This window comes from Heptranchias perlo, chromosome 29 (genome assembly GCF_035084215.1).
Source record: "Heptranchias perlo isolate sHepPer1 chromosome 29, sHepPer1.hap1, whole genome shotgun sequence".
Lineage (NCBI taxonomy): Eukaryota > Metazoa > Chordata > Chondrichthyes > Hexanchiformes > Hexanchidae > Heptranchias > Heptranchias perlo.
The window spans coordinates 10,849,016-10,874,829 of record NC_090353.1 but is presented as its reverse complement, the minus strand read 5'-3'; the positions used below and the strand labels follow the sequence as shown (position 1 = coordinate 10,874,829).

Here is a 25,814-nt window from a genome sequence, read left to right as displayed (position 1 = left end):
TGCTGCACTGTCACAGGTGTCGTCTTTTGAATGAGACGTTAAACTGAGGCCCCAATCTGCCTTCTCAGGTGGGCATAAAAGGTCCCATGGCACTATTCAAAGACGAGCAGGGGAGATCTCCCCAATGTCCTGGCCAACATTTATCCTTCAACCAACACCACTAAAAACAGACTACCTGCTCATTTATTTCGTTCTTATTTGTGGGACCTTGCTGTCTGCAAATAGTCTGCCGTGTTTCCCACATTACAACAGTGACTACACTTCAAAAGTACTTAAGTGGTGATGAAGCATTTTGAGACGTCTTGAGCTCATGACAGGCACAATATAATTGTACATTCTCTCTTTCTATTTGTTTGACACAACTGATAGAGGCCAGAAGGTTCTAGTCTGAGATCTGTGTGATTTGTAAGGAGCAAGTCAGGAGATTAGAAATCTACTGAAAGGCACCTTCAAAACTTCCTAGAGATCCCTGTAAGTCATGTTGCTTACCATGGTTACACCATATTCACATACATCCTTGCTGGAAGTCAAAACTAACAAAATAGTTCCTATGATTCTTTTCTCCCCAAGGTTTTTGTAATCTGTTTTTTTTTTAGCCTCGCCAAGGACATTACATGGTTGCTGGTGAATGGGAAGAGTTTGGGGGTCACTATGCTTAATTGCAACATGATTGCATGGGACAGGCTTGATGGGCCAGCTAGTCTTTTCCTGTCCATCATGTTCATATATTCATGATTGTAAATTTCCAACCCCAATCTAGTGCAAAAATGGACAATACTCTATGCCAGGTGGGGGAATGGAATTACCAAGAGGCAAAATACATCTTGAACCACTAATCAAATGATGAAAAAAAACTAGGCTGCAGTTCCTCCAGCTCAGTGAGTTAATATTCCATTGGGTGTGGCACTGGGCTACATAAGCAAGGGAAGCCCTAGGTTTGATTCTTGGTCTGTGCTGAATTAGGTGATCTCAGCTGGGGTGACGGGAGGTTATTGAGGGGGGATTTTTTAATCAAGGTTCCTTCCCAATCACCTGCTGTATAATCCACTTGTTGGGGGAGGACAGCAGTGGGCCTTAATATGGTGACGAATGTTTGAATAGTCATCTGACACCCAACATTAAAAGCATGGCCAAGAGTGCACCAGTGGAACCACCAATTAAGTCAGTGCCTTCAGGAGAGGAGAGAACACGGTGGATTAATTCATGCTGCAATGGACCATTGCTATTTTGGGTGGCTCCCTGTCCAGATGGCCTCTGTCGCCAGGAAGCATATGTATTGGGAATGTTTTTTTCTGTGGGGGTGGGAGTTAAAGAATCCGTACCTTATCCATTTCCTAGCAACAATACACTGACATGCTGTGCTTTGTGCCAACAAGAATACCAATTTATATATCTTTGTTATGCATGTACACCATCTTTTAGCAGATGTGGGAGCTATCTTGGGGTTTGTATAACACTGAACCAAACTGGTACACAGTAATATGTATTATAATTGTCAGTAGGGAACATGGCCTTACTCTGGAACCCATTTTATGTGATACAAGTCAGGAACAAAAATGTGTTCAATATATTTACGAAGTCTGCTATTTCCCTGTAACATGCTGTCAAATAAAACTCAATAGCACTGCAGTATAAATCATGTGGTACAGTAAGACTGCAGTATTAACCATATGGTACATTTCTTCAGTTTAAATCATACGGTGCAATCACTGGAGCTTGGTGTCCACTTGAAACTATATCACTATTTACTGTGGACTTAGGTGAACAGTAAAAAACCACTAAGTTGTGTGTATTCTAAAACATAAACCAGACAGGCATGTGTTCCAAGTCAGTAATGCATTAATATGATCCTTGAACTGTGTTCTCAATTTTGACAGGAACTTTATTACAAAGAATTTCACAGAATGCTAGAAGTCATTAATAAGATGAACCCCCAATTTGTTATTGCCTTGTGACAATCTTATGTGAAGTCCATATAAGGAAAATTCTTGAAATATGCTTCTTAGGAATCGTGGAAAATCTCATTAATATCCATGCATTTTCGTGTGTGATAAAACATTCAAAATTCTGGCGCCTTTCTATTGCTCCGCTCTTGTTTTCCAACCCCTCCTAGATATTGCACTGACGCTGTACAATTAACAACTCTCTTATTCTGAGCAGTCCAAGGCAGCAACCCCACAAATATTCAGTAAGCATATCACTGTAATTTTTCATTTAAAAATAACACAATTCTGTCTCTTCCACTGTGAAATACTGTTTTATCGTGCATCATGCTGCCAGACATTTAGAAAACTTCTAGTTACTCAAAGTCGACAGTGATATGAAGCTGCAAATTACCCCCCAGTTGTCCTCATTTTAATCAGGATGCCCACATTAAATAGCACCACTGAGAAAAGCAGATTTATCAGTTCAACAGAAAACAGCAGTCCAGACCAAAAGCTGAGCCGAATTCCACCCTTTCATGAGATATGAAGTGCAATAGCACCATGTGTTTCAGAAGGCAGGGAAGCTGTGTTGATAGAGTGGTGGCATGGGAGAGGGTTAAAGCTCCAAATGTAGATGCTACACATCCATTGACATTTCAATAGTTTTGTGTGAATTTGAGAGAGAGAGAGAAGTAAACAGATAACTTGGTGAGTAACTCGTCTTTTAAATGTAACAAATAAATCCCAACGAAGAGAATGAAATTGCAAACAGGATTCCAGCCAGGAGTATTCAGTCTACATTACTGCTTTAATGAACCCATCGCTCCCTCAAGGCATCTATCATCTCTTTAGTTCATGTATAAAAATCCATCAAGATTACTGACAAACACCACAAGGGAGCTACAAGGACAGCTCCATTATCTGACAAGTAAGTGAAGCAAACTGAACTGAACTGTTATTGCATTAGGAGGACAGCAGTCACAACAGAACACATTAAATTCAAATTAAACTTTTTCTCTTACTGTTCGTTCCATCAAACCCTTTTCAAATGACTGCGACCTTTATTGTTACTGTTAGAATACATAAAGAAAGTGCTACTCAAAGGCTGATGCTAAGATCTACCCTGTTATAAGCTGTGTGTCTTACTTATTTGTTTTGTGATTTATTTAGTTTCCATTTTTATCCCTTTCATGGGCTATCATCTCCAGAATGGCTCCTCAATAGAAGGGTGGGGTGTACTGAACTCCAGGGCAGACTTCTCTAAATTAGGAGACAGAAATGATGGGCTGTCACTTTTCAAATTTATATCCACTTCCCAAGCTCATGGTGCGAGTCACTCCGCTTCACACAATAGCTGCCCGCCTCTGGAATCTGATCCGAAGAGGTTAAACCAAAGAGCAGAGAGTGAGCTTCTTAACCACAATGTTACTAAGCTTTTCCAAGCATTTACACTGGGACCTAATGGACTCACTTAGACTTTGTTTTTCCATCTCTCTGTTTGTACTATGAATTGCCATGAATGGAGTAAAGAAATGGTGTGAAAGTAGAGGCTGCATGGTAACAGTATAATGGAGCTCTAAAGCATTGTGCCAAGACAGTAAGATTTGGGGCTATGCCCAGTTTTGCACACACATAAATTTATGATCTCAGCTGTTATGGAAAGGTGCTTAAGAGAGGCCAGAGACAGAAGGCTAGGAGCACGTTTCCAACCAGGGATAGTGTACAGCACTGGAAGAATTCAAAGGGAAAGTCAAATTCAAGAACTGCTTGAAAACTTACCATAGTGTAAGTAATTGAAAGTATCATATTGCCATTAATTTTGATTACCCTTTGTCATTTTCGAGACTTTATTTGAATACTTTTGATTTCTATTTTATTTGCATAACATGGCATTCTAATAGTGGTAGTTAAAAAGTTTTATAATGTTTCAATAGTGACAGTATTGTGGAAATGTCTACATGAGTGAGCGAACAACCTATGAAAATAACAAAATCAAGTTGGGTTTAAAAAGGAAATTGAATAATCAGCATAGGAACAGAAGTATTCAGCTCCTCGAGCCTGTATACCCAATTAGATCATAGCTGATCTGTATCTTAACTCCATTTACTCTCCTTGGTTCAGTAACCCTTAATACCCTTGCCCAATAAAAAAAATCTATCAAACTCAGTTTTGAAATTTTCAATTGACCCCTAGCCTCAACAGCCTTTTGGGGGAAGAGAATTCCAGATTTTCACTACCCTTTGTGTGAAGAAGTGCTTCCTGATATCACTCCTGAACGGCCTAAGTCTAATTTTAAGGTTATGCCCCCTTGTTCTGAACTCCCCCACCAGAGCAAATAGTTCCTCTCCATCTACCCTATCAACCCCTTTAATCACCTTAAACAGGAAAAATGTAAGGCAATCGGTAAATTAGTATAACAGGGACCTAATAAACAGAAAAAGAGAACAAAGTTGAGACAAAGTAAAACAGAGAGCAAAGATAGGAGTCTCCATGTGTGACAGCAGGTAGTCCACTTCACTCCACCCCCGTACACGCTCATGCCAGCACTGCTACAGCTGTGCAACTCTTCTAAAGGTCAACTTTAACACGGCAATAGTCAGGCTTTAAAGCAAAAGGTCACCAACCAGTTGACTGAGAGGGAAAAAAGCCATGTACTGAAAATCCTCTCCTCTGCATTGGTAAATTACAAATGATGAAGACTAGAAAGCTGACATTTCCATCACACATGCCAATGAATCACAAGCTGCATGATGTCTAAAGTTAGAAATTGTGGTGTGATTATCTGGAGAACTTTTTTTTTGAGTTGACAAGCTTCCCATCTCAACTGCTACCTCAAGAAACCAGTGCAAGGCACGATTACCTGCTGTACAATTCTATTGGGATGTCCATAACTTTACAAATGCAGAGGCAATAAACCTGATATCTTTGCAGTCCAGGAAATTAATCAGTTTAATTGCACTCAGCCAAATGTAGTTCACCACCAGTAACAGCCTACATCTGTGTTGTGTCCGACTGCCCTCATGTAATAAAATCGCACCCACTGAGGGTGCACTCTAGATGCTTTGTCAAGTGTGCAAAAAGTGCTTATTAGTCAATCACTCGCCTACAGTCCTTTATACTTCTAAACTCTTGTAATGCAATGTCACCTCTGGGGCACCTTGGTTTATAAGGCAAAGAAACCCAAATGTTAATTGTTTTGTGAATGAAAGACTGTCCATCAAGCGCACCTTTACGTGAGAACTGAACAATACTGTTCTGACATTTTAATTTTAGCTTATACTTTTGAGGTTCATTAGTTCATCAACTGCCAATGTTTGCCGGGAGTAATGCTCTGATTTTGCAATTCGTTGCATAATCCTTAAAATATCCTATTATTTAAAACAGATTATCTGTAATTAAATCAGCACATACTTTACATCCATTCTTCATAACCTTCCCGAATGTAGAAAATACTTTATATCTACACTGCTCTTAACTGTACAACCCGTGGCACTAATAGCAATAATGAGGAAATCAGCACTTTGGGCACTGGCTTGAATGAAATGCCCTGAGGATAGCATTAATCCATTGTAATTTGTGATCAGTTTTCAGTACGGCTATTCGAATTGTGAGATTACTGACTATGATACAATTTGCTACCCACTCTTTTGCTGGAGATTCAACTCCGCATTCATCAGCTTCCTTCTATCCTCAATACTCACAACTTCCAGTCCTCTTGCAGTGCAAAGGCTGAACCATTAAATCTCGATTCAGATGCCTTTCAATGGGCCAATGAAAATCTTGATTCCGTCAATAATTGAGACATAGGGGGTAAAATTCAACTTTGGCGGGGGCACAATGGGTGGCAATGGATCGGCCGGTCGCCTGTTATACACCCTGCCCGACCTTCCTTTCTACTGAAGTCAATGGTGGGGTGTATAACGGGGAGCCAATCCACTGCCGCCTGTTTTGTGTCCCAGCCTAAGTTGAATATTGCCCCACAGTTTCTTCATAACTTTTACAAATCTGACAGCTACTACCTCTTGCCTTTGGTGCCTCCACCTTTAGACCTGCTTCATCCATCAACATACTTTACCTCACTACCTCCACTGATCTCAAATGGAATTCCCATATCGCCTCTACTGCTAAGGCTACCTCTAAGAAACTCAGTTTGCTTACATGCCAAATATTTCTTTTCCCAACCATTATTCTTAACTCTTCAGTTTGTCCAAACTTGAGTACTGCTCCCATGAGTGGGGAAGCTGTATCATCTCTCTAACAGGGCACAAAAAAAGCTTATTGTCCGATTTGTACTTTTCCTTTCATCTCTAACCTCACAAGCATTCCAGCAAAAAATCTCTCATTTTTCTCTCTATTTCAGCGATACTATGGTCATTGATTCTTTGAATTATTCTCTCTTGTTCCTTCTAAGCCACCCTATACATTCTTCTTCTTCCCTACACCCTGACTGAGCTCTAACTCTCCACCACTTCCCTTGACCCCGCTCATGCCATCAGACTGCTTATTCCCACCTCCATACCGCTGCCCTCTTTTGCCCTCCATTGCCAAAACCCTTATCCATGTTTCTGTCACCTTTAGACTCCAATGGCCACCTTGCTGGCCTCCCATTCTCCACCCTTCATAAACACCAACTTGACCAAAACATAGCTGCCCGCATCCTATCCTGCACCAAGTTCCACTTGTCCATCAGCCCCCATCCTCACTGACCTACACTGGTTCTCTGTCCTTCAATGTACTAAATTTAAAATCCCCGACTTTGGCTTCAAATCCATCCCTATCCTTGCTCCGCTGTATGTCTGCTGCCTGCTCCAGCCTTGTATCCCATCCTGCACCTTTCAATCCTTTGACCCTGATCTTCTGTGGAAATCCCCTCTCCCTCCATCTGACCATTGGTGGCAAAGCCATCAGCTGCCTTGGCCCTACTCTCTCGAACTCCATCCCTAGACTTCCCCTGCCTCTCCACAGTTTAAAAAACCTACTCTTCGACCAAGCTTTCAGTCACCCCTCTTAACCTCTCCTTCCATAAAAGTGTCAGTTTGGCTCAGCTGATGCCACTCTCACCTCTCAGTCAGAAGGTTGTATTCTCCCCTAAAGCAACATCACCAATAAAAGATTAACTGATTCATTCAGTTGTTGTTTTGGGACCCTGCTGTGTGCAAATTAGCCGTTGCATTTGTCTACAAAACAGCGACTGTATTTCAAAAGTAATTAACTGGCCATGAAACAATTTGAAGATGTGAAAGGTGCTACATCAATGTAAGTTGTTTCTTTCCACAGCTCAGCATTCGTTCCTTCATCTATTTTTTGCTTATTACTACTTATCTTTTCTCTCTGCTGTGTAAAGTGCTTCTATATTAAGTGTGTTATATAACTGCATGTTGGTTTATTGAAACTCTTCACATGGTCACCTACTCTAACTCGTTCTTTACCAATTTCTTTGTCTTTTAATCACTACTTCCCGATTTACCTTGTCTTTTACTCAATTCACCATGGTAGTATCTTGCACCATGGCTCATGGCTCTTTACCTTTGACTTTCAATTAAAAACAAGAACTAAACATCAATTTCACTGCAACCTATGCTTAGCAGCAACACTTTCTAAATTGAGTACTGCAAGTTATATAGGGTACGTTGAAGTTCCCATTTCCTTATTAGAGAACCAGAGACAAGTTCACTCACCCTCGTCACTGGATGTTTCCAGTTTGACAACCGACAATGGAGATCTAGCTGGCGGTTTGCTGAACGGATGGCGTCGACTCTTTGTAATCTCCTTCTTCAACTTTGGATAAACTGGGGGCAACTGAAAAATATAAAGAAAACAAAATTAGATTGAAACAATCATGGGACATGAAGGAATTAAAAAGCGTGGATTTCTGCTCAATGGTTCAGTAACTAAACACACTAGTGATGTGGTACTGAGTCACATAGCCCAGGAAGATCCCATGGTTCCATTTCTGTTCTGTACTGAGGCAGATGCATACTTTTCATGGGTAAATCCAGACAGCGTGTTGCACGCTATTTTGACCATGGGATGATTATAGCGAAGCCATGTCATGTCGTATCGTCACCCAATGCCCACAGCTACATTAACAGATAGTATGACTATCCAGCTCTCTTTAACAATGACACTTCATGTAAGTATTAGTTACCAAGTTTCTTCGTTTAAAAAAAAATTCCCAGATACATATAAATGGTTTCATTAATTGGTATTAATGTAAAAAATTCTTAATTCAAACTGTTCCTAAAATAGAAACCAACACAGGTGTTGCATTACAGTTTCTGCTTTTACCCAAGGCCATACTCAGACATGTGTCGGAAAGATTATTTCCACTACATTTCTAATACAAACACATCTGATCAAACCACTGCAGTTTAGGTTTCCAAACAGGAGAAAACTTGGGTTACTAGCAATCTTGTGTGCAAGTTATCAGAACTACAACCTCGTTAACTCGTGTCACAACAGCTACAATGAAGTACGTGAGGATAACTTAAATAAAATCGTGAGACAATGCAGTCTTTCTAATGTGCTTGTACTCCTTAAAACAGTGGGATTATTCTGCATCATCAGTTAGTCACCATAAAGGTGATGCAGAATAACCCCACAGTTTCAGGGAGTACAAGCACATTATGAAGACCTTGCTGCCTGCCTTGCCTCCCGATTTTCTTTCTTTTCTCCCAGTTATCCTCAAAAGTGAAGCTCAAATGGGATTATGGATGTCACCAGAACACACAAGGTTCAGTTCATGCCAAAAAAGCTACGACCAGACATTCTCATTATGTGCCATATTATGCATACATAGATCCTGGCCACTCGTACATTTCTCACTATAAAATGTGGTATACATGTTGAGCACAGCAGAGATGGTACTGGAATAGGTGAAAGGACAATGTGCTTGTCATTGAATAGCAGGTATTTGGCAGCAACCCTACAATACTATTGAGTGCTTTTCTTCTCCAGCTGTGAGATTACTGAAAATAAACACCACACTAACATTATTTGGGGAACGAACCCGATTAACACCTTCATTTAAAAAAAATTGTATATTTTTCTACTCAAGGTGCCAATGCCCAAAATCATTTTGGCTGCAGTAGTGTTTCGTTTAAATCAGGTTTTATAAAATCAGAAAATACAATGCATGAGGAAGGCCATTCAGCCAATCTTAACTCATCCATCCAGAATGATTCTAAATTCCACCACTGTAGAATCCAAATGTTTAACTAATTCCAAGTGTTTTTTCTCCGCTGGTCTATCTGGAAATATATTCCCCACATTGGTCATTCTTTGTGTGAATAAGAATTTCCTGATATCAGTCCGATATCTTGGTGGCTCAACCATTGCTTGCAAAAGAAATTAGTGATAGTATTAGATCCAAAGAGGAGAGATATAAAATTGCCAGAAAAAGCGGCAAGCCTGAGAATTGGGAGCAGTTCAGAATTCAGCAAAGGAGGACAAAGAGATTGATTAAGAGGGGAAAAATAGAGTACGAGAGTAAACTAGCAGGGAGCATAAAAACTGACTGTAAAAGCTTCTATAAATATGTCAAGAGAAAAAGATTAGTGAAGACAAATGTAGGTCCCTTACAGTCAGAAATGGGGGAAATTATAATGGGGAACAAAGAAATGGCAGAACAATTAAACACATACTTTGGTTCTGTCTTCACAAAGGAGGACACAAATAACCTCCCAGAAACGTTACGGAACCAAGGGCCTAGTGAGAGGGAGGAACTGAAGGAAATCAGTATTAGTAAAAAAAAAGTGCTAGGGAAATTAATGGGGCTAAAGGTTGACAAATCCCCAGGGCCTGATAATCTACATCCCAGAGTACTAAAGGAAGTGGCCCTGGAAGTAGTGGATGCATTGGTGATCATCTTCCAAAATTCTATAGACTCTGGAACAGTTCCTACAGATTGGAGGGTGGCAAATGTAACCCCACTATTTAGAAAAGAAAAAAACAGGGAATTACAGACCAGTTAGTCTAACATCAATAGTGGGGAAAATGCTACAGTCCATTATAAAAGATGTGATAACAGAACACTTGGAGGGCAGTAACGTGATTGGACAAAGTCAGCATGGGTTTATGAAAGGGAAATCATGCTTAGCAAGTCTACTGGAGTTTTTTGAGGATATAACTGGTAGAATAGATAGGGGAGAACCAGTGGATTTTCAGAAGACTTTTGATAAGGACCACACACGAGGTTAGTGTGCAAAATTAAAGCACATGGGATTGGGGGGAATATACTGGCATGGATTGAGAATTGGTTGACAGACAGGAAACAGAGAGTAGGAATAAACGGGTATTTTTCCGGGTGGCAGGCAGTGACTAGTGGGATACCGCAGGGATCAGTGCTTGGGCCCCAGTTATTCACAATATATATCAATGATTTGGATGAGGGAACTAAATGTAACATTTTCCAAGTTTGCAGACAACACAAAGCTGGGGTGGAATGTGACCTGTGAGGAGGATGCAAAGAGGCTCCAATGTGATTTAGACAAGTTGGGTGAGTGGGCAAGAACATGGCAGATGCAGTATAACGTGGATAAATGTGAGGTTATCCACTTTGGTTGTAAAAACGGAGAGACAAATTATTATATGAATGGTGATAGATTGGGAAAAGGGGAGGTGCAACAAGACCTGGGTGTCCTTGTACACCAGTCGCTGAAAACAAGCATTCAGGTGCAGCAAGCAGTTAGGAAGGCGAATGGTATGATGGCCTTCATTGCAAGAGGATTTGAGTACAGGAGCAGGGGTGTCTTACTGCAGTCATACAGGGCCTTGGTGAGACCACATCTGGAGTATTGTGTGCAGTTTCGGTCTCCGTATCTGAGGAAGGATGTCCTTGCCATGGAGGGAGTGCAACGAAGGTTTACCAGACTGATTCCTGGGATGGCAGGACTGACGTATGAGGAGAGATTGGGTCCACTAGGTCTATATTCACTAGAGTTTAGAAAAACGAGAGATGATCTCATCGAAACATATAAAATTCTAACAGGACTCGACAGACTAGATGCAGGGAGGATGTTCCCGATGGCAGGGGAGTCCAGAACCAGGGGTCACAGTCTCAGGATACGGGGTATGCCATTTAGAACCGAAGGCAGTGAAGGCTAAGTCATTGGATGCATTCAAGAAGGAGATAGATATATTTCTTAATGCTAAAGGGATCAAGGGATATGGGGAAAAAGCAGGAACAGGGTACTGAGTTAGATGATCAGCCATAATCATTTTGAATGGTGGAGCAGGCCCGAAGGGCCGAATGGCCTACTCTTGCTCCTATTTTCTATGTTTCTATGAAAATTACCACTGAACCTGCGTATCCTAATTCTACTCCCACAACAGGAGCTGAATCATACATCAATTGCGCTGCAGTTTACTACAATAAATGAGAAATATATAAAACAACTTCTATTTATGTAGGAAACATCCCAAGATGCTTTACAGATGGGCATATGGATGCCGAGCCAAGAAAGGAGAAATCAGGAGGGGTGTCCAAGAGATTGATCAAAGATAAATTTTGAGGAGCTTTTTTTTTAAAAAGAAGAGGTGGAAGGTTTAAGGAGATAGCTCCAGAGTGGGACCCAGCCAGTTAAAGGCTTTGCCACCACCTTCTCAAGGGCAAATAGGGATGGACTATAAATGCTGGCCTTGCCAGCGATGCCCACATCCCATGAACAAATAAAAAAGGGAGAGAAGGGATTTAAAAACAAGGACAAAGGATTTAGATTTGAGGCATTTTAAAAGGACATACAAAACCAGTTTGGCTCAGCCGAGTCCTCTTGCTTTTGGATCAGGTTCTTGTAGTTTGAGTTCGCTACTGAGGGAGTGTTGCACTATTAGACATGGCCTCCTTCAGGTGAGGGATTGAACGGAGAACCTGTCTGCTCTACGCACACCTAGAATTTCCTGCGGTTTTTCGAATAGTACCATAGGATCTTCGACGCCCATCTGAACCTGCAGAGCAGGTAGACAGGTTTTTGGTTCAATACTGCATCTGAAGGAGGCCACATCTGACAGTGCAGCACTCCCTCAGTAGTGAACTCAAACCGCCACCATCTGATTCAGCAAGGAACTAGGGAAAAAAAAAATCCCACATACTTGAGCATGTTGTCTGTACTGTCCCTGGTTATTTTTTCTCTAAGATCAGATTGAATCATTTAAAATCAACTGATTAATTACTGTTCAAAGACAGACTGTTCACATTGACCTACTCAGACACACTGATGGTTTTTTCAGTGTATCCATTTGCTACAGAAGCTCAGGTGCTGATGAGATTTAATTGTTTTTAGGTTGTTAAAATGACACTTCTCAAGGCTTTCAACCTTTGAAACCATGTTAATTGTACAAATACAATGCTGCCACTGTCTTTGATATTCAAAACTCCTGTCTGTATACAGAAATTTCTGTTTTTACTATCTGGCAATATATCTCCACAAGCTAAAATGGCAGCTATTCCCTCAAATTCTTAGGATTTTACCCCATTTTAGATCCGTTTTCCATTACTAGGAGGGTACATAAATTGACCGTAAACTTCTCAACAACTACCAATGTCTCGCTATGTTCTATTACAGTGAATATTATAGATACCGCTTCTATGAAAAGAATTCAGTATAAATCCAGTAATTAAACCCCTTCATTTATATACCTGTATTTCAGTAGTTTCGAAGCTGACATCCACACTTTCGTGGTCACTCGTCTCCTCCTCCATTGTGACTCCCTCGTTGTTCGTCTCCGATTCCTTCCACGTTGGTACCTTGTTCCTGGTGGCGAACCGTTCAAACGCCTGCTGGCAGGACATGCGCTCCTTGTCGAACACCACCTTCTTCGATTTCGGGAGCACGTACACCATGGTAGTTTTGGCTCTGGGCTTGAATTCATCTTCAGCAGCGGAGTTGTCCGAGAGCATACTTGCTGATGCAGAGGGAGAATCGGCTTGTGATGATTCTGCTCTGGAGGGTTCGGAGCCATCGTTGGAGGTAGCTGCTGTTGTGTCTGTTTCCACGCGCTTCTTTTTCTTTTCAATTTTGGATTTTGAGGAACGAGAATATGTTTTCAGTGGCTTACCATTTGCTGTTCACAGAAGAAGAAAAATGTACACCTAAGACCTTATGTGTTGTAGTTTATATACCAATTTACAATCAAAATGACAGACATTAGAAATACACTGGTACAAGCACCAAAAGATCTCTTGACGTAGGCAAAAATATGGAACTCTCTACAGAGAAGAAAGAACCAAGCATTTTATTTTAGGTGTCAGTGTGGTTCAGTGGTAACACTCCTGCCTTTGAGTCAGAAGATTGTGGGTTCAAGTCCCACCTAAGAGACATGAGCATAAAATTTAGGCTGACACTCCAATGCAGTACTGAGGGAGTGCTGTTTTTTGGGTGAGACGTTAAACCGTGGCCCCGTCTACCCTCTCAGGTAGGCGTAAAAGATCCCGTGGCATTATTTCGAAGAAGAGCAGGGGAGTTATCCCCGTTGTCCTGGCCAATATGTATCCCTTAATCAACATCACTAAAAACAGAATATCTAGTGATTATCACATTGTTGCTTGTGGGACCTTGCTGTGCGCAAATTGGCTGCTGCGTTTCCCAAATTACAACAGTGACTACACTTCAAAAGTATTTCACTGGCTGTAAAAGGCTTTCGGGCATCCTGAGATTATGAAAGGCGCTATTTAAATGCAAGTATTTATTTTCTCTTTCCAATAAGTGTACAGCTCAATGGTTCACAAGAAAGTTTTCTTTAAGCAAGGTAAAAGTTACAGACAAGCAGCCTGGTAGGTCATGTTTCTCTGACTCAGACAGTGCTATGTTCAGAGAGCCACAGTTATCCTGCCCCACCAATTACCCCGGAACACCACTTCTCTGTCAGACTTTCTCCAATCCCCCTATTCCAGAACAGCTGTGGTGGGAGTGATCATGGTAAAGTTTTTCACCTGGACCCAAGAGAAACTGGATCATAAAAGGGAAAGAAATTCAAGATTAAGAAAAAGAAAAGGTTGAGTTGCTATGGATTATTATTAAAATCCATTGAGATGCTAAAAGTACAGAACATGAAATCCACAGAAACAGTCTTAACTTCAAGGAGAATCTTTAGTTTATGACAATTTTCTAGTCTTCTTCAATAAAACATTCACCATGGAACAATGTGCCCAAATAGTTTGAAATGTCAAACCTTCTACTGAAGAGAACTAAAGTACTTCAATAAAGTAAAAGTTCTTTTACTTCTGGACTATGGTATGCACACTGTTACAGTTGCTATGCCAAAAAGACTTCAACAATGATCCTTCTTTAAATGTTTTCACTATTGTTTAATTCGTAAATTACACCTACTCTGCAGGTCCAATGCCAGTTTATCAATGCAGGAATTATTAGTCCAATGTTGCACTTGTTCTGTCCCTCAACTCCACAGAATGTAAACTTTTAATTTGGTTGTTCCATTGAGGACCATGTTCCAGGTTTTATGCTCAGTAGGATTAAAGCTCAGTGTTGAGCAGCATTTGTAAAGCTCAAGCAACGAGACCAAAATAACATATGGGCTGAGCAAAGAAAGCAGATGTCAGTTTTCAAGGACAGTAGCGTAAAGGCATGAAGGTGAGCAAATTGCTAGTCTCACTGAATGTGGAAAATAAATGAGGCTTTGCCCAGTCTTACTTTAAATTGAAACAGAAGGTTACGACTGGCAATTGTGGTCCCCCAAATCAAACATCCCTGGTGCTTGAGGCAATGACTGCAGGGATGTAGAATCTGCATTATCCACTGTAATGGAAGTGACCCCACCCCACCACTCACTCCCTTGGATAATGGAATTTAAAGATAAGTACAAGTCCTGAGATTTTGGTCTCACATATTATACGGCAATACCCCTTTACAGGAGTGAAAACAAATAACAAGAGAAACATGATGTTATTTTGTTTATCATAAAATAGAGAACAAAAGTGATACATTATGTAGTCGACGTAACTTGTCCCAAGAAAATTCTGGCAGATAACTGGAGTGTGGATAATGGGGGTTCCACTGTACTTTAGTCAGGATGCCACTGGCCTTCCCATAAGATAGATTTTTTTGGTCCATTGCATTTAATTAAATCTCAATAAACCCAATCAACTGCACAGGCGAAAGACTTCAACTGCTGTAGTGAAGGTTACATTTAGTGGTACAACACAAGAAAGCATGAACTGGTCTGCCAAGAACTCGCTCAATTTAAAATGTCTCTTGCAAAACAAAAAGGTAACAATCTGTACTTTCTGGCAAGCTAATGTCCTCAACTGTGAGTACTGTGAATGTTCAAAATGCTGCCTCTTGAAGTTTTCAGAGATAATTCTCAAGACGGTCTATCAGATGCCCTAAAATTCTGGGACATCTGACAAAGTTTCGCAATGACGTTAGTGGTGTCCAGTAAAGCCCAAGAATTTTCAGATCAAGTATTCCCACAGGCACTCCAAGTGCAATTTATATTTTGTTTTAAAAATAGCAATAATAAAATTCCACAATAGTCTTCTCTAAGGGGGACGAAAATGCTAAATGTGCAATTTTCAGCTTGTAGTCTATGCCTTTGAGATATCTTACTAACCACAAACATTGTAATGGCATTTCTGAGAAGTTTCTTGCTTTAAATTTTAATGGAGGAGGTGGGAGGGAACAATTTAAACAATACTTGGGAATTCATTGGTACACCAACTGGCTTTCACATTTTTCAGATCCCAACTTCTTGAAACTTGGAACTTGATCTATGTCCGGTGACGGTGGAAGGAACAAGAACCATGTATTCTTCAGAGTCTGAACAGTTGGAGCCTGGGTTTAAATTCAGCCTATATCGATGGGGTCAAATAAGTGTGCATGCACATATGTGTGTATTTCTCTTTCTTCCCTGGATTTAATAATGTGACTGCACAGCACAAAACTTCCTGTAAGTTACTGCTAATTCACAATTTCATGGAAATTGTGGAAAATGGAAAGTCACATTGGTCTTGTAGAAAAGGTCTCGATAGCGGAATGAACATCATTACTGGAGAACAGTAGAGTACTTTGCAGTTAACCTGTGCTTATACGCAACATGAGAATGTTAGATGCTGACATAGTATTTATAAAGTGGAAAAGTGTTTCAATGCACAGCACTGACATTCTTCATGTTGACAAGCAAAAAGCTTCACCCAAGAGGGAAAAAACAGAATTATGCTGTCTTCTGGTATTCAATTTATTATGCTTATCCATTTATGCGTATTTATTCCTCCGGGAAGTGTACTTAAGGATTCAGCATCACAGAGTTGAAAATAGCATAAGGTTTTAGGGACTTGGGGGAAAATGGACCAAAAAAACACACAGGCATGCACTTTGATATCAGCCGTACACCCATTGCTCAGGTAGCTCCACCAGTGATCTGAATCACTTCATCTTTACTCCATTCCATACTATATCAGTGAAAACTTAATGCACGTTCATTGGGTACGGAGGGAAAATATACGATTCACCTGCACCATCAATCCCCACTGCAACGTATGTATATAAAAATTCATTTGAAAGAAAAACAGCAGTCTCTCACACACACCTGAAAAACGGTGATCAAACAAACTTTCTGTGATGTCACCTTGGCCTAGTTCCAAGATTGTAACCTTGCTGGGTTTGCTGTCGTCTTCTGTGTCCATTGTTCTTTTGTGCTCCTCCTTGACCTTGACTTCATCTTCCGTCACTTCTTTTCCAGAGGTTTCTTCAGTAGGAGTCTCACTTAATGGTCTCTGGTCTTCAGTTTTCTGCCTCCTGGTCTGGGTTCTTCGCCGATGGGATCTGCAGCATATTTTTAAAGGGTGAAGATAGGGAAGTGAAGAAAAAATAAAGTTGACAAACCATCTCAATTGTACAGTTATAGTGTCTGATTTAGGTGTGTGCATATTAACGCAAATGACAATTGTGGGTTTACAAAGAAAGATTTGAGAAGTTACGGCTTTCTTCACTAGAGTTGAGGAGTAACCTGGTGAATGTCTTCAAAATTATGGAGGAATATGATGGAACTAGATAACCACTGGCTGGTGAGATGTTAATGAGGGAACAAATTTAAAATAATCACAAAAAGAATTAGGGGAGGTTGGAAAAAGATTCTTCACACAGAGGGTGGTCACCATGTGGATTTTTCTGCCGTAAACTGTTGTTGAAGCACACAAGTACTTTTAAAAGTAAATTAGATAATTGCTTGAAAAAGAGAACTATTAATAGGTATGGGGAGTGAGCAGGTGTGGGATTAGATTAGGTGGCTCATGTGGAGAAAAACTCCATCACAAATCTGGTGGTCAGTTAGTGTGCTTACACATTCCACAATTCTATTTCCCAAGATGGATTCAATCTATACGGGATATATATTTACACACACACACATATTTTGAAAAAGGACATAACAATACATTTATTTTTACATTGAACAGCAACAGTCAATAGTGTACCAACAGCAGATACCTCAAATGATTGTGACTATAAGATAGCAGATTTGCCACAGCACTGGTTAAAGGTAGCTGAAGGCCTGAAGTGCTGCTTACCATAGTCTCTTAGCAGCCTAAAAAGGACAGGGGTAGTAGTTTGCCCACCACTGTAATCTAGCAAATTTACAGAAGCAATATATCACATGACTGACAAGTTAAAAATCATTACACGTTACTAATATTGATTCAGGCTGCAGAGAAGGGTAGACCTGTGGAAACAAAACTTCTAACAAAGTTAACTAATATTAGAAATTCTGTGAGTAAGTTTAATGATTTTTTCAGAATAGCACAATTTAGTTACATTATATTATTTTAACTGTATATACACTGACCTGAGTAAGGCAGGAAAATGGCACCAGAAAGCAGTTTGAAAAAAAAATTTGATTGGTTTATATATGGCAGTTTCAGGCTCCTAATTGGGTTTTTGAAAAAAATATTGAATGATTTCATGGGTGTTGGATTTCTGGTTCATGGCCGGCAGCTTTTAGCCATCTTTATTTGAGTGAACCAACTTAACAGATAGTTATTTGAGCCAATTAGGCAAGTGTGATGGGCACTTTGAAGCTTGATAGCAAATTTTCCCATGCGTTATAGATGTTTGACAGACACAAGACTTTTAATTACGTGAATATAAAAATATAAATATGCGTGTATATATATATATATATTATATATATATATATATATATTGGGGCTGCACCATTCAACAGCTTCTCAGGAAAAGAGACTACATTAGGAAGAACCTCAAGTGGCACCTTGAGTAGTGAAGCTAAATGGAATGACATCTGGTACTCTGCTCACAGCCATTTCCCTTTCCTCATATGCAGCACTCATATTTTAAATCATCAGTCACTAAGTGCATGCTGCCCTTCATCTGTACTACAGAGTCAAACTGATGATGTATCTTACTGGACAGCTGCACTGTAGTAAAGATGTACAGTACTAGAACATGCCAGATAAGGAATGTGTTACCTGTCCATCAGTACTCAGAACATTCATATTCATATTCTACTCTTGCTCCCCAACCTTATTTTTTCTTAAAGTGGTGGCCCCAGTGGTCTCCTTCACACAGGCCAGACTATAACCATCTCCATGACTACTACCAATACTTTTCCGGGTTCAGTTTGGACATGTGATTTAAGCTCTCATTGGAACGATCCATTTTCACGAGGGGTTACAGATAGTGGCTTGGGCAAGGATGGACAAAATATAAAAACCCCTTTCACTTGTTCAGTTTTGAGTGTCAGGCAGCCCTGTCCCTGTAATCTGTGGTCTCAGGAATCTGAAACAAGTGTGGTTTGGTGCCACAGCATGCTGGAACATACGAGTGGCGGGATATGTTCATGGCCATGCTCATTGCACTCAGAGTGCTTATCTTAGCCCTGCTACTGTGGGGAGGTAGTGAGCAGAGGCCAGGTGCTTCCCTACTATGGGAAAAGGCTAAAGTTGGGGAAGGAAGGTAGAGGACTGTGTACCCTGGTTGCTCTTGCCCACCTTCCAGCAGCTGCTTTCAAGGTAGCATTGAGAGAGGCCTAAATGCAGGTTGCACACCCTTGCAGACACAGGTAGTGTTAGGGATGCTTATGATCGTTTTGAAACTGTAATTAACTTATTTAAATATTTATCCCATTTACCCTGAATCAACACAGCACCTTAGCCAAAGCCCATTACATCGGCTTGTTCTTTCCACTGTAAATACTCCCGGTCCCATGTATTTTGCAAGTGACAGCACACGTATAGCTTCTGCCATTGTGCTGTGAACTCTTCCTGACTACAGATAATAGGCCAGATTTAGCAGCAGCAGGGCATCCAGTTAGACTTACCCTTGCATGTTTAGGTTTTTACATTGTTTGTGGGGCAAGTTGCTGAAAGTGCGAGCTGATAACGGCACAGCGAAGGAAACAGGGCATTTGGGACCTGAGTGAACAGAGCAAGCAACTGTGTATCTCCTTAACCATCCAGATTGAAGGACTGAGAAGGAAGTGTAAATTGGAGAGGGTGAATTCAATGTCAAATCAGGTACAAAGAGAAATAAAGAGGGGGAAAGAAAGATTGGATTAATTGAGAGAGAAAGAAAAAGCAAAAAAAAACTTAAAATTTTTAAAATCTCCAACAATTAATACCTCAAGGAATGAGATTCCACACTTGTAATAGTTAATTTTCAGTGCTAAAGGAGTTAATTGGCAATAATTAATAGCTATCACGAGGTTAAAATGGTACTTACACTTGAAATGGCAAGACTTAACTCTGAGGCAAGTTTCATTCCTATCTACCGCACAAATACAGCAACTTCCCGCCATTCAATGCGTTTCAATGGTGAGGCAGACAGCGAGATGTCGTTTTCGTGAAGCTAACAACAGAACGGCGCAGCTCCGACAGCAACTTTTGGATATTTGCGTTTAACTGCGCATCTGCCCCTCGCCTGAAGTTGCTGTACCATTTGCGCATAAATAACAGCGAGCGCCATTAGCCTCACTGCTATTTTGACAGCAAAATCTAGCTCATTATCATTGACAGTACTTCCTTCACTGACTAATACTAATGCCAATGCCAAAGCAGGTCGCTGTGCCAATGTTATGTGAAAGGCGTGAGACTGTATGTGACAATGTCATTCAAAATGTATTTGGCTACATAAATATTTAGAAAGAGTGAGTTAACAGCCACTAATGGAAGTTGACCATCAGATCCCCGCCTACATTCAATTTCAAGAAACGTTTAAATAGTACCTTAAGAAATATTCAGAAGTCTTTATGTTCATCATAATGTTCCTTTGCTTCTAGTAACCAGTACATTAATTCACATCCATTAGAGGTCTTGTGTTTCTTAAATTTATGCATAATGATGAATGTATTGACAATCTAACAATATTTCAGCTATGAAGAAATCTAATTTACATAAGGAAATTTCTCTCAAGCATAGTTCAATCAGTTATCCCAACAGCATAATTCCATTTTCCATATTTCACAGAGATAGGACTTTCACTTCAAGTTACTGGGGAAAGTGTTTTTTCAATTCTTCTGAATTACCCACTTGATCATTTATAACCAATAACTTGGCAAGTATAAGCTCAATTTGATGAAGATAGGACCTGTGCTTCGAGTTACAGGTGAAACGAGCACAGGTCATGACTCTCAAATTGGGGCTATACTCATTATGTTAATGGGAATAAACTATTATGTAATTGACTCCATTTGCATGTCCTCTTACACACTATGCCACAGACTGGTGGGAATCCAGCCTGCACTTACAATTCCCCACATGAATACATGATTTGAGCCATACTCTCAGGGTGGAGGCACCAAGCAGATGGTAGGTGATTTTCCACAAAGACAAAAGAATAAAGGAACCAAAGAAAACACACAATGCAAGGTGGCATGGGTTACTTGTGTGCACCTGCTGGTCTGGATTAAGAGAATAGGTTAGCAGAGACCTGGTAGCAGGCATAAGCCTGTCCCTTTTGGCCAGTAAATAACATGTGTTGCAGTCAACATGAAACAAAATACATTTACTGGAGCCATCTAATTACTATTAAGTCAGGTTATACTCAATAGGATAATATATCTTCTAAGTTTGAGAGAGGAATTGGAGGTCAAGTTACTAAAATATGGAAAGTTAGTGACTCCAACCTGACAGATGCAGTTATCAGTTCGTTCCCACTCTTGTCATGTTCCATGTCCATACAAAACATCCTTACATTAATTCTAGTGATAACTGAGTTTATGGGAGCGAAGGGCAGTTAACAGTTTCCAGCATACTTAGCGAGAGGACAACGCAGTTGGATGGGCTGCTTGAGGTATAAACTAATTCAACTGTAAATCTATCTACAGTAACCACAGTGCAGAAAGCTATTGCCTTCCCAAGAGTCAAATTCTGAATTGATGAAAAGATGAAGGGACAACCATTACCTTCGGATACATTTAGCTTTTAAAGATGCTTTCCGCTCCAGCCAGTCATCCATCTGAGGGCTTGATAAGGCGGTTGGTTTGTTGTGATCAATAGTGACAACGTCTTTGCCACTTTTCCATAGCTCATAACGATCAGGCTGAAGGAGCTGCACAAACACATCCATAGATATCTTCACCATGTCCTTCCTGCAGGTACACTATATACATGGGAGAAGGGGGAAAAGGGAGAACAAACAAAAAACAGGTTAAATATACATAGCACAGACTGATCAGTATCAAGATTTCATATTCAGTGTACAAAAGTATACCCAATTTCTGAGGTACTTTTACACCCTTATTAATAATGTAAACTTCAGCAAAGTCTAATACATTGTAAAGTGCTGAGTAAAGTATGGTGGTTTCCACACAACTGCACATCAGACAAGTTTAGAAGAATGGTTAAGGGACTAGGTTGCAGTTTACTGGAGTCAGACAGGATTTAGAGCACCAGATGCAGTAAGGGCTGCATGGACAGGAAACACAGTGGGAGTAGCTGGACCCAAAGCAGAGCAGTGATGGTGCCAAACAGCAGGGATTAAATCTGGACCAACTCCAAATGGAAATCTCAGGGGCAGGAAAAAAAGAGCCCCAGTGATAACTATAGGTACCTTCCCCTCTTGGTTGTTGCTACGAGCACTACTTGCTGTTTGTTGTTTGCGATGCTCTTCTCCTGGATGTGTGGCTACTGCAGTTACATGCCTAGTTCCTAACACACCACAACTTACCACCTACAAAGGCAGATTTGAGAGCCAGCAGCACCTGGGTTATCACCTAACCACTGGAGGAGCATTGGGTTGCTGTATATGCCCATGAGTGAGCGATAAATGGAGTCAATCAGAGCTTGGAGATGAAGAACACCGAGTGGCTTTGTTCCTTAAAACTGTCATTTATATTAACCCTTCTTGGAGAGTGAGGTTTTAAAGCATAAGGTTGGCAGTAGTGGGTGATAGAGTTTTTAAAAATCAGGATCCACTTCCTGGAGGGCCCATTCAATTTCACTAGTTCGAACACTAGTTAATCCAGTTTTGGGCACCTTACTTTAGGTTGGATGTCAAGGTCATGGAAATAGTGCAGAATCGACTCAGTAAGATTGTACCAGGGATGAGAATGTTACAATTTTGGGTCTGCACTAGATATTCTCTTCTGTTCAGAGTCACTGGTCTCTCTCTCACATCCCATTTGATCACAACTTTATCTCTATTGCCCAATATCTAGCCATACAATATTATGACCTGGGGGTCAGAACAATGAAACCTCTTGTTGTGTGAACCAGATACTGCAATCTCGTGTATTCCCCTACGTGCATTTCTCGCATTTTGCAGAGGGCACACCGACGAACACTATTTAGACAAAGCCAACTATATAACCAACATGCAGGTTTATCTTACATGTATTATATCAATGATTAGGATAAAGTTTACAATAAATTTAAAACTATTTCATAATGCTCCTCATAACAGAAAAATAAAGCACATCATGCTAACCCCGTTAGTGGTCTAATCTGACTTTACTAACTCGCAATTTCATGAAAATAGTTGGCATTAAATATAAGTGATTCATCACCACGTCTAACTTCCATTCCCGATTACTGCAGACTGTCAGCTTGCCCCAACTAGACTAGAAGCCAAAGATTTGACCTCTGACCCTCCCTCAGCTTTGAGAGTCCAGGATCGGCCAGGTGAGTTGCCAAGCAAACTGGCTACCACCCTTCAAAGTCAAAGTATGGACTTCTCTGGCCCACCACCCCCTCTCCCCGCTCCCCTCCCTTGCAGGGCTCATATGAATGAAGCCATTCAAACATTACATTCAATTTCCTCTCTGGAACGTGTTAACTAGCCTCATTGTCTCAAACTGATGTTGTATGCCAGAATCATCATCATGGACAGATGTTTCGACTGTGTGCTCTTTGGATTTAATCTCTTAAGCTAAATTTAACTTAACAGCAACATTTTAATACAAATTATTACTAGATCAAATAGTCCAAAATCCCAAAATGGGTGCAGAAGAAATTACTAAGATAGCCCAGCAATGAGAGGCCTAAGTAATGAGTGACTATTCATTAGATCAAAGAACATTATAAGATTATAATAGAGCTGTTCAAAATTACGAAGAAAATTAGTTCCTCTGGCTGGAGTCTATAACTATAGGTCAAAAATGTAAGTTCATCACCAAAAGAACAAAACTTAGCAGAATTTTTTTTTCTATTCAGTAAGTTGTTAGGACATAGAATGTCCTACCAGAAACAGTGGTGGAAGCAAGATCAGTAACAGCTTTGAAAAGGGAAGTGGCTAAATATTTGAAGAAGAAAATTTGAAAGGGTACAGGGAAAGGGCAGTGGAATGAGGTGACAGGCTGAGCGGCTTCCTTTGATGTTATAAAATGTAGTGGAGTTGGAAAAAGGAAAGGACTGCATTAAGATAGCACCTTTCACGGCCTCAGTGGGTGTGTGTGAGAGAGAGAGAGAGAGAGAGAGAGAGAGAGAGAGAGAGAGTGAGAGAGAGAGTGAGTGAGTGTGTTTTGGGTCTGCATCATGTTTCTGATGTTTAAGCCCCATTGCTGCTCTTCAAAAAGTGCTGCAGAATCTTTAATATCCACCTGAGCCAGAGCTCTCCTGGTATCCTGGTCAATGTTTCCTTCCCTTATTCAACACCACCAAAAAAAGAGATTAACTGGTAATTCACCCCTTTGCCATTTGTGGGACCTTGCTGCGTGCAAAATGGCTGCTGTGTTCATCTACATAATAACAGTGACTGCACTTCAAAGTAATTCATTGTCTGTGAAGCACTTTGGGGAATTTCTGAGATATGATGAGGCACTATACAAATGCAAGTTGTTTCTTTTTTTTCTTCTTTCTTTGCAAAGCGCCTTGGGGTATTTTCTACATTAAAAGGTACTATACAAGTGTAAGGCATCATTACTGTCCTATACATTCTGCCTCTTCCCTGTATTCGAATTTTGAATCAGGCATGTGCCTAGGTAGACGGAACACTGTCCTAACCCAACTGTCGCAAACATTTCTATATTTGAAAGTAAAGATTATGGAGCAAAGTTTTTCCTACTATTCTCACACATGGGGTGGAGGAAGTCTTTCCTTTGCATGTCTAGTTCTAAACCATTAAATACTGTAGGACACGTCTTCTATGCCACAAGCTTAATCTGCATTGGAACTTTGCTTCTCAATGAAAATATTAACTGGAGATTATAATATGTCCAAGGGATGGGTAGCTCCAAGTGCAGTATTATAATCTTACAAGACTTGAGATAATCTCAAAAGTAGTAACTAGAAAATTCAAGGCGTACCAAACTGTTGATTCACATCAGTAGCTGGGGACCATGGTTAATGCCAACTTCAGCCTGGACATAATCCTCTTTGCATTGAGGATGGGGGGGGGGGGGGGGGGGTAGGGAGGAGGTTTGGTCATTCTAGTCTTTCTTCACTGATAACAAAGACCCCATGTAGGTTAAGCTTGTGTATAGAAGATGTCTGCCCAAACATTTCAGAGTCACGATTTAGAACTCGGCATGCAAAGGAAGAGCTTCCTGCAGCCCATGTGTGAAATACGAGACTAAGCTATGAGGAGAATTTGTGGCAAAAAGGGGAAGCGGTTGCAGGGAGGCAGGATGGGTCCTAGCCTCCATTAACCTGGAGTGGAGTACCATGGAAGGGGGAGTCAGCTTCATGGCAGGCAAGCACCTTTACCAAGCTAACGAGTAAGCAGTTAATGATGAAAAAGCCTAATTTGTGACAGTGGACTTGGATATCTAAAACATCAAGGTAGACAGTGCAACTCAAGCTGCCCTGTGTAGGTTCTTCTACCAGCAGAAGGCAGATGTCCACAAAGCAATTGACAAAGGGATGACAGCTGTGTTTGTTGTTACCTCCAGGTTGGGTATGAGAACATGTACTTGTACATCCAGGCTTGATGACTACTATGAATGCACAGCCGAGAGGCAAGCAGCTACTGCTGAAGCTTCCTCCTTCTAACAGAAGGAATCACCATTTAGTGGCACATGGTGTGTGTCCATGCAGAGATCAGGGGGATGGTGGCATGAACTCTCAGATTTTGCACTAAGTTGTGCTGCTCACTACACATGCAGAGCTCTTAATACCTTGCTAATAGCTCAAACTCATGCTGGTCAGTTGTTTAACAGCCAACGAGTGATGATCGTCCTTTGGGAAAGGGGAACCGAGTCATTTTTGGATCAAGATGACAAATCAAGTGATGGAAGTTCAGAACCAAGTGAACGCGCTGTGATAAATTCCCTAAGTGGTTACTTGACCCATGCAGGTCCATAGTATTTCAGGGCACTTTTGATGATTAAATAAGCCAGCCTGGTCCACTAATGTAATCTACAGGACGACTTGTCACTGGAAACTTGGATTCTTCCCAGTTGATTTCAGATAATCCTGCAAGACAAAACCCTAATGGTCCTAGCCAGACAAGTTGCAGGAAGCTCACCAGTGGTCTGCTCCTGTAAACC

The 25,814-nt window shown here is 40.7% G+C and overlaps 1 protein-coding gene across 2 annotated transcripts in view; it reads right to left on the bottom strand.

Annotated features, from left to right (window-relative positions):
• The window catches only part of kdm4b (lysine (K)-specific demethylase 4B), a 433,937-nt gene that overhangs the window by 114,590 nt on the left and 293,533 nt on the right, over positions 1-25,814 (bottom strand). For both annotated transcript variants that reach the window (XM_067968101.1, XM_067968102.1), the window contains 4 exons: positions 21,294-21,490; positions 16,467-16,702; positions 12,562-12,986; positions 7,604-7,724 (listed from right to left, as the gene is read on the bottom strand). In XM_067968101.1, the coding sequence (XP_067824202.1) occupies positions 7,604-7,724; positions 12,562-12,986; positions 16,467-16,702; positions 21,294-21,490 (979 nt within the window). The remainder of the gene's footprint in view (positions 1-7,603; positions 7,725-12,561; positions 12,987-16,466; positions 16,703-21,293; positions 21,491-25,814) is intronic.